Below are 9,780 nucleotides of genomic sequence, written 5' to 3' on the forward strand. Positions count from 1 at the left end.
GGCGGCGCCGATTGATTTGATGAATGCCGATCGGCGCCGCCTTCGTGGGCGGGCACAAGTGCCGCACGCTGGATCTCAGGGGAAATCAAATCAATTTTTTTTTTCTTGTTTTCCCTTGTGCGGAAAACCTGGTGCGTCTTATAGTCCGTAGCGTCTTATGGTCCGAAAAATACGGTATCTGTAGTCTCTGATCATCTGTCTGCAGAACAATTTTCTGGATCATTACAAACCCTATCACATGTGGCCCTACACTACTGTCAAGGGCCACAAATAAGGCTTTATGACAACCCTTGCCCTGTACAGTTCCCGCTCATCCACCCCCCCCCCCCCAGAGGGGTTCTTCTCCTAACCCTGCACGGGGTGGCCCAGCCAGAGCCACGGACCACCAAACGGGCCATATAAATAAGCCTAATGGGCCGTATATGGGAAAGGGCTTCACATTTTAGAGTTTTGGTAAATCTATTGTCATTTTACATCATACAATATAGAAAACTTCCTAGCTGTCCTTGTCCACCAGTACAGTGATCAAAACAGATATGAGTCCTTTTATGGCAAAAAAGAAAAACTTTGCTCAAGACTTTGTATTGTATACATTCTTGCATCAAGATATCTTTTTTTTTTATCTGTAAAATATTTGTTTACCGATTACACCACAATCTGGTGTTTTTATAGTGTGGGAATATTAGGAACCGTCAACCTCTGCATCCTCAGGCATTAAAATGAAATTACTTAGAAAAACATAATTTCCCACACATCTGAAACAGATGAATAGGATGAGTTCTTAGCAACATGAAATGCCAGGGTGTTAAAATTTTTTTCTCCAGAACTGCACAAATCACAAAATCAGTGACAGTGAGAGGGCAGCTTGTTTGCTCCCAAAAGTAGCGAATAAACTTGGACCAAGCCTGGCCATTTAGAGGTCTCCTGCTGATCCTTTGAGCAATGGGAATATTTGGGTTCTGGTTTTGTCCATATGAGGAAGAAACTTAAACCTCAGGCTGGCTTTGAGCAGAAGCATAAAAATACAGGCAAAGTTTCCAAAACCTTGACAAAAAGCAAGAATACACTGGGACACAAATGAGAATACCATATGACGTTCAATTTTAGGCCATATACAGTGCCCAAAACCTAAACTTTGTAATATATTCTTCATCATGTTATCTAAATACAAGATTAATAATGATACAAGAATAATATTATACACCAGGAAAGCTTTTGTTATTATATTCAGCCCCCTTGCCACTATCCACCAATGTCCCCTTTAACACAAGTTCTTCTAAAGCACGGGTGTCAAACTCTGGCCCTAAGCGTCCTTTTTTTTGGCCACCAAAGGAATTCTAAATATGAATTGCAGCTGCATTGAAATATCGCCACTACTACAATTCCCGGCATCACTCGTGTGCCTCTGCATGGCCCGGCATTGGACTGTTTTATAGACACAAGTAATGCCAGGAATTCTGGTAGCAGCATCACTCATGTCTATAGACCAGCGGCCTCTCTGCCTATGCATGGCCCTGCATTGGACTGTTTTATAGACACAGGGAATTGTAGTAGCGGTGCTTATTCAGTTTCAAGTTTGACCCACGACTTTGTCTAAGTTTTTAATTTTGGCCCACTGTGTATTTGAGTTTGACACCCCTGTTCTAAAGCTTTAAAATTCATATAAATTTAACAAGGGGCATCAACGGTCATCCGGAAGTTGCTTGGCCATGAGCCACACCAATCAGTAAAATATTTACATGCCCGAAAAGTTGTTATTAGGGCAATTTTTATGTATTAGCAACATAAGCAAGCTGTGTAGCTCACCATCTAGTGGTGGAGTGTCATTTCTCTTCCTGCACCCCACCAGGTTGACTGTCAGCTTTACAAAGCTATTGTTCCCTCTATACGCAGAGTAGTGCAGGGAAGCCCAGCATAGCAGCCCTAGCTTACCTGTCCTAACATCTGGCAGATTTAGTAGTGAAGTCCAATGTCTGGACTTGTAATCACACATCATTAAGCACCACGATTAGACTCACAGATAAAGTTTCCAGATGCTGACATAGGTAGGTCATGGCTACTACACTACATTGCATATGGTGGAGAAAGAGTAAGCTACAGATGGGGGGTAGAAAGAGGGCGCCTAGGGAGCTAAACTACCCAAACATCACCTTGACCCAGTGTTTTTATGATAGATCATAAAAGCAGAGGCTTCTTGGAATAATAGTTTTTGACATAATAAGGAAATACACAATGTAGAACAGAGAATCATAAAGTATAGTTACATACCTGTGTGTTGTTTGTACACGACCTCAAAAGAATCTTAAAAAAGGAGAAAATATTATTCAGACACAATATGTTTTATTTGTATTGTTAAATTTAATGGCATCATTCTTTTCATAAAAGACATATAAACTATGAACCACATTTTAGGAAGCTTTGTTTTTTGCCTATATATTCTTTTTACTATTAAAGGTTGCTGATATTTTGGCCCTTCTTGGGCTATTTTCTGCACTGGAATACAAAACTGCACTGGTTTGTTTACACCCATTCCCATAAAAAGATGGTTTCTGTAAGTGGAACTGTTTTTGTGATCCATAGAAAGCGTTAGGATTATTTTTCATGCACTTATACCCAGCTGGAAAATAAAGAGATGATATGGCCCTGCAGACACCTAACTATGGTGCAAATGCCACGTATGGCACTGGGCAAAAATATCAGCACTCTGTGCCTCAGGGTGGAGGTTGGTTGGGTTATCCTGAATATGATTCGTTCCAACTCATCAGGAAACTGAGGCATGGAAGGGTATATTAATCCTTTACAGAGCCTAAACACAAAAAACAATGACTCTTTTCATGTAGTGATTGATATGAGATGACAGTTGCTCGCTTTGTTTGGATAATGCAACAAACTCATGCTCATGGATTCTTCGCACAAGCCTATATGACCACGAGGGAGAATAATCAGCTATATCACAAAACCTGTTCCACTTGCTACTTGGACACTACCAATGCTGCTCATCTTCTCCTATTCATGTTTATGGACATTAATGTCCTGCAGTTGATGCCAGTAGCTGGTATTGTATTTCTACATGATTTTAGACCTGCAATCACAGCATTTGACAGAGGAAAGTCTTGCAGCTCCTACTTTTGCTTTTGCTGTGGCCAAATGCAGAGAGCTGCAAATTATTTCTATGTTAGAAAAATGTCCTCATTTTTTAATGGAACCGTATAATAGAGGATATTTTTGATGATTTTTTTAGTTGGCACTTTATTTAGTTAGGTCCATATCGGCATGACAGCTGAGTGTGTAGTCTCGGCATGATTTTGTGCCAGAATGAAATCATGTGCACAGGAGTTACCTTGTCCCAACATGACCAACCAAGTTGGCTGAAGCCTTTCAAAGTTGGTAATGATAGTAATAGACTGGGAAAAGATGGTAGTAGAACTGGGAGAAGCAGGTAAGTGTGCTTTATAATTTAATTATGTTGTTCATACTTGCACATTATGAACAAAAACTCAAGAGGAATCAAATTAATAGGTTTGCTTTGGCAGCAGTTTACTTCCTTCCTTTACAATTCACTCCTTACAATCCCACAGTAGTAGTAGATACATATTAAAAAGTGTTTTACAACAAACCATGTTCTCGATATGACACCAATCACTGTGACCCAGAATCTGACCTAACCAAGAAAGGGCCAGTTGTTTGTTTTTTGAATCCCAGGCTAAGTGCTTGTCCCATGGGTTAGCTAGGGTTGGGTAAGTGGTTATCACTAGGGTTAGCTAGGGGTGGGTAAGTGCTTGTCCCATGGATCAGCTACAGTTGGGCAAGTGGTTGTCACTTGGGTTAGCTAGGATTGGATAAGTGGTTGTTACTAGGGTTAGCTAGGGTGGGGTAAGTGGTTGTCACTAGGGTTAGCTAGGGTTGGGTAAGTGGTTGTTACCAGGGTTAGGTAGGATTGGGTAAGTGGTTGTTACTAGGCTTTGCTAGGTTTGGGTAAGTGGTTGTCACTAGGGTTAGCTAGGGTTGGTTAAGTAAGTGTTACCAGGGTTGGCTAAGATTGGGACAGGTAGTTACAAGTTGAACTGCTTGTGAGCTACCCTATATGAACAAGTGCTAAATGTTCCCAGTCCTCCAGTGATATCTATGAGCAGAACAAGATAAGGAAATGTTTAAACTGGACTTAGAACGTCCTCATATATGCCTAAATTAGGTGTCATGTACTCACATGCAAAATAAGAAAATCAAATATTATGTTCCCATGGTAAAGCCATTTTTGTGATACCGTTATTATGATGGGTGTTCTTTGGAGGAAACAAAGAAGCTAACAGTTTTTGGATAACCTTTTTATTTTTTACAACTCTTTCCCCTTTTATCTGCCCCGAGTTGTGGGAACAGATTCAGCAACTGACCACATCAAAGCAGACACTGACTCAGTGGTTCCTAAAAATTCCCAGTATGCACAAGCACAGATTACAACTATCAGCACAAGTTTATCCATCTATATGCGGATGCTTGAAGTGGTTTATGTCTTTTCGGTGCATGTCAGCCTCCCATCACAGCTAGACTGCAGCCTAAATCTACAGATGAAACTTATAACAACATCTGAAACCATTAAACTGTACAACGTCTGGAAACAGATTTGTGTAGGAAATATCTGGAAAGCATTGAAGTCATATACCCATATCTGCACTCTTAATTGAAGAAGAATTACAACCTAGTTAATAATTAGGATAATGTTAAAATAAGGAGCTGTTGAAATCATAAAATGTAACTAATTATCACTTATAAAATCACAACCAACTTGGGATTTCACAATTGAAACGAATGTGCCAAATGGCAATTGAAAACGCAGTTTGCGCATAGCAAATTTGCAAAGCGTCATGGGAAATGTTTTTCTTTCTGGTCTCGGATCTACTTAGCTCTGGAAGAAAAGTAGGACTGACCACAAATAGTGGTAAAATGTTAAATGCCTTGAATAGTTCCCATTCATTCAAAAATGAATTTAATAAAATTATATTTCTTTTAATTAAAAACTAATTTCCTAAAACGGTAATGTTTGATATATGTTCAGATTTAAACAAAGCTCAAAAGAATTCTTACAAGAAATTAAAATGTTTTTTGGTCAACGTTATATTCATAATTACATAGTAGATCTGGTTGAAAAAAGACATAAGTTCATCAAGTTCAACCACTAGGGAAATAAACATATCCTAAATATAAAACCTTATAGACATAATTGATCCAGAGAAAGGCAAAAAAAAATAACATTCCAAGAGGGAAAAAACAATTCCTTCCTGATTCCATGAGGCAATCGGATGTTCCCTGGATGAACAGTAATTGTTATCTTTACTTTAAAGCTTTAATACCCAGGTATATTCATGTTTTTTAATTAAGTTTTTGAACTAACGATGTATAAACTTTTTCTATTAGTTACCACTATATAAAAAGTTATTTTACAAATAAACACTTATCAGTTGTACCTAATATGTTGGTTTTGTAAAGCAAATAGACGCAGTTGCTTTTTTGACTTTTTGTATTTTCCTAACTGAAACAGTACAGTTTATAGCAAAAAGGTTGGGCATCCAACACACAAAGAAGTGTAGGATACCAGCAGTGGCCACAGATCGGCAAGACAGCAAAGACAGGAGTCACCTCCTACTGGACTGTTAAGTATCATCAATCTTTTGATGCCTCTAGTTTATTCATTTTTTTACATGGTTGTTTTACAGTGTATCAATAGCCAAAACTTTTGTTTGGACAGAGCAGGAAAGGCAGTGTTCTCCCCATCCCCTCTTAGCTGGGCACACCACCCAGCACTTTTCAGTAACCACCTGTTTTTGGGTGGTTACTGAAGAGATTGATCACAATATAGGAGCTGCCTGCTGCCTACAATTTCTTCCCACCCAGCTTGAAAAAAATTCTGGGTTGAACATTGAAAGGGTAAGAGCCCCTTTGAGGTTGTCATTGTCATTGCTGTGCTGGTGCCATATGTAATCAACATAAAAGGGGTAAGAAATGCAAACATTTACAGCTGCCACCAGAGGAATATTTGGTAAGTGAATATCCTCCAGGGAAGTCAAAAAGACCCTTAAAAAGATTTTCTCTTATTCTTTCTGTGTCTTTAGCAAGAGGAACTCTCTAACAGTACACACCAGCACAAAATCCCTTCTCTATTAGAACAGTTTAAAAAGTTTTATCTTCAGATACACTTTGGTTTCTCTTCTTTATTCCCCAAATTAATTGGACAAAAAACATGTGGGGGGTCTATTTAAAAAGCAGGGAATCTGACATTCCCTCAAATATTCCCTGTGGAAAATAAATTACTGCATTGAAACACATGGACCTGGAAGATTCTCCAACAGGGAATGTTTGAAGGAAAGTCACATTCCCTATTTCATAAATAGAGTCAGAAAAAAAGACATCAATATCAAAATTGATTTGACATTTCAATCTTCTCACCTGTAATCTGCTTCTTCTTTGCTCATCTGTTTCCATATCCAGAAGATCATCAATGTTTACCTCATCCGGCATGTCCATCTCCTACATCATGGAAAAAAACGGATTAGTTTGCAGAAGATTGGTTATCAGAGTTTACTCTTGGCTGATATCCAGCTTTTATTATGATCACATTTACGTAGTGGAAGCTATAGAGGAAATGGGGGGTGTGGGTCAGCTTCCGGGATGGTCGCTGGGTCTCACAGGGGCCCTTCAACCCACTAATAGGGTTATTATTCATTAATCACCAGGACTTCACAGTTCCTGGAAGAAGTCAGATCTCCAGTGGGAACTAGCATGCCGGAGATAAGTCACCATTCAGAGGTCACACTCTCTTCTTAGCTAAATGACCTCACTACACAGCCATATTTAATGAGTGAAATAAAAGCCTTTCTTCAGTAAATACATTCAAACCATCACTGACCCTAAAGTGGGCCTGTCACCTACATACACTTTATGCGGACACCATAATCTGTTTAGTAATCCACTAGGGATGAAGTAGAAATAAGAGAATACATGAACGATTTATCAATGGACAGCTAGGAGCACTTGAAGCTTTAATTTGTTACAGAAAAAAATAATACTATCCAGGAAAACTTTAGAGAGGAATTTTAACAAACCACATTATAGGTTATACCTACTTCTTTTTATAATTGAAAGTGAGTAAGATGTGTAAAGTTCCGCCTGTTTTAATTACAAGTGCCTGCGTGATTAAAGCATACTAAACTCCCTCAGCATCTCTACAAACAATTGCATCCAAAGACATCACTGGTTGTAATTTTATTGTATGGTCTGTGCAAATGATTGAAACAAGGCATAAAGCAGAGGGGTTGATGTAGCTAAAGATTAAAATGCAAGTACATTTTGTAAGAATGTTAAATTGCAAGTTAGTTTTTGAATTATTTTTTAATAAAATGCAAATTTGTTGGTTTCTTCAATAGGACAAAGCAAAGAGAAGACATGACATGAAAAGTGCAATAAAGCAGAACAGCCAATTATTGGTATATGTACAATATGCACAAATTATCCTACAGCTCTTCGGGGCAGGGTCCTCTCCTATAAATATATAAATTGATATATATATATATATATATATATATATATATAAAATATATATATGTCGTCTCAATTGTCACGGTCTGTATCTGTCAGCCATTTGCAACCCCTATTTAATGTACAGTGCTGCGTAAAATGTTGGCGCTATATAAATACTTATTATTATTATTATTATTATTATTATTAATAATTAAAAAAGATAAACATAAAACTACCGAAAAAAAATCAAATTTTTGAGAGCGCTTGATAAATAAAAAACCATAACAAATTTCTGAAACCTTCATTTTCACTACCGACATATTTATTATTGCATATGGGATTATTACTTATGTACAGCAGAACTCCAGGAAATATTAACTTTACAATCCACAGCTGCTCTATTCACTACATTCTTTAAACTGCTAGCAATCCTTGATTGACATTATATAACCCATTTCCTTAGAAAGCACACAGTCTAGGACAAACCCTATGGTACAGACTTATCATCCAATAGACAACTATTGTATTGAACACAGCTCTAGCTTAATTGCATGTACATCATTCAGTTTTAGAGTAAAAGCCTGCCCACTGTTGGAGAACAAGAATGACTCATGGGGCCTGATTTATTAAAGCCTCCCCAAGGCTGGAGAGGATACACTTTCATCAGTGAAGCTGGGTGATTCAGCAAACTTGGAATGGATCTGGTCTAGGATTCAAAACCTTTGCTAGCAAATAGCAAATTACTTAGAAGAAATCCACGCCAGGTTTGCTGGATCACCCAGATTCCTTGATGAAAGCTTATCCTTTCTAGCCTTGGAGAGCGTTATTAAATCAGGCTCATGATGTCACTAAATCATCCAAAAAAGAGTGGACTTTAAGAGTGTTGTAAAGCTGTTGTTCTGTTTTAAAGGTAGTGGGCTGAATTAGAACTGTTGGTGTACTGCACAGATCCAGACTATTATTAATAATTAATGTAATTTAGGATTATTATTTAAGATGCTGTATATCATGGTTCTCAACTGTCCCCCATTCAAAGGTATCGCCTTTTATTTTATTCAAATCCCACTGCTTCAGTTGCTCCTGTTTTTGATATCAATAAACAATGTAATACCAACATTGTTAAACGCTACTAAACCTTTCATTCAAATATATATGAGAAAAGGAGAAAAAAGTTATTTTGCAAATATAAAATTAAAAACAAAGTCGTAAAAGCAGTAAAGTCTTAACCAGTTATTTTTTGCATAAGGGTTCTTCACGTTTTGTGTACGTGGGAACATGATGGGTATTTTTTTGTCTACATATTTTGTAAAGTTCACATACTATAGTAGATTTAGTATTTGTGCTGTAATTGTTTCTAATGTAATGTGTGAAGCAAATACTTCAATAAAACTTAACATTAAATATTACATATAAATAAAGAAACAAAATGCAAAGAACTTTTTAGCAAGCCAATCCTATTTGTATTTCATGCTTGCTATTGGACACAATTTCCTCAATGTTTACATGTGTACATTAGCCCCAAGTATAAAGCGTTTTTAGTGTTACTTCCTATCATCTTCTAGACATCTGAGTGCTAAGATGAATCTGGACGTGTTCTTGATCCAGATCCTATGCAATAGGATGTAGACTGTGCAGAGCAGATGTTTATTAAATCAAACTAATAGCTGTGTGTGACTGTTTTTAAAGGCAGCTTATTGCTCCATTCAGGCCATTCATTATACATGGCTGTATAAACAGGAAACCATTACATCTTATTTGCCTTCTTTAAAATGCTTCCAGTGAGATACATTAATACAGAAACACAGACCGCATATCATTTTACAGGTCACGGTCTATCAAAGTGCATGCATATTATTATTTGTGTTCTTGATCATTCAATTGGGCTCCACAAAAGGCCAGCTGTGTATATCACAACACAAAAGAACATTACATTTAGCACCCCATTCACATCTGTATTTTATATATATTCATAAAAGCCAGGCATCAATCAGTGTACGGATCAATAAACTGTTGGACCAGCAGTCCTTCATTGTGTAAATTATTTTATGTTTCCATCTAGGATTTATGCTATCTGCATCAACAATATATACAGGCAACTGAGCAGATCTGAATATTGGTTTAATGATCAAGCAATGCTTGAGTTAAGTGTTACCCCAGATAGAATGCTTTATTCTTTTGAGTTGTCACTAATCAACAACAATGATTATCAGACAATTTGGAAAGGTTCTGCAAGTTATAATGGGAATTTCTGATGTGCACATGGTATGG

The 9,780-nt window shown here is 37.4% G+C and overlaps 1 protein-coding gene across 2 annotated transcripts in view; it reads right to left on the bottom strand.

Moving 5' to 3' along the window:
- The window catches only part of PPP1R14A (protein phosphatase 1 regulatory inhibitor subunit 14A), a gene marked incomplete in the record, with an annotated part of 30,028 nt that overhangs the window by 7,769 nt on the left and 12,479 nt on the right, over positions 1-9,780 (bottom strand). For both annotated transcript variants that reach the window (XM_072430344.1, XM_072430343.1), the window contains 2 exon segments: positions 2,269-2,301; positions 6,442-6,522. In XM_072430344.1, coding sequence (XP_072286445.1) covers positions 2,269-2,301; positions 6,442-6,522 — 114 coding nt within the window.

This window comes from Pyxicephalus adspersus, chromosome Z, assembly GCF_032062135.1.
Source record: "Pyxicephalus adspersus chromosome Z, UCB_Pads_2.0, whole genome shotgun sequence".
Lineage (NCBI taxonomy): Eukaryota > Metazoa > Chordata > Amphibia > Anura > Pyxicephalidae > Pyxicephalus > Pyxicephalus adspersus.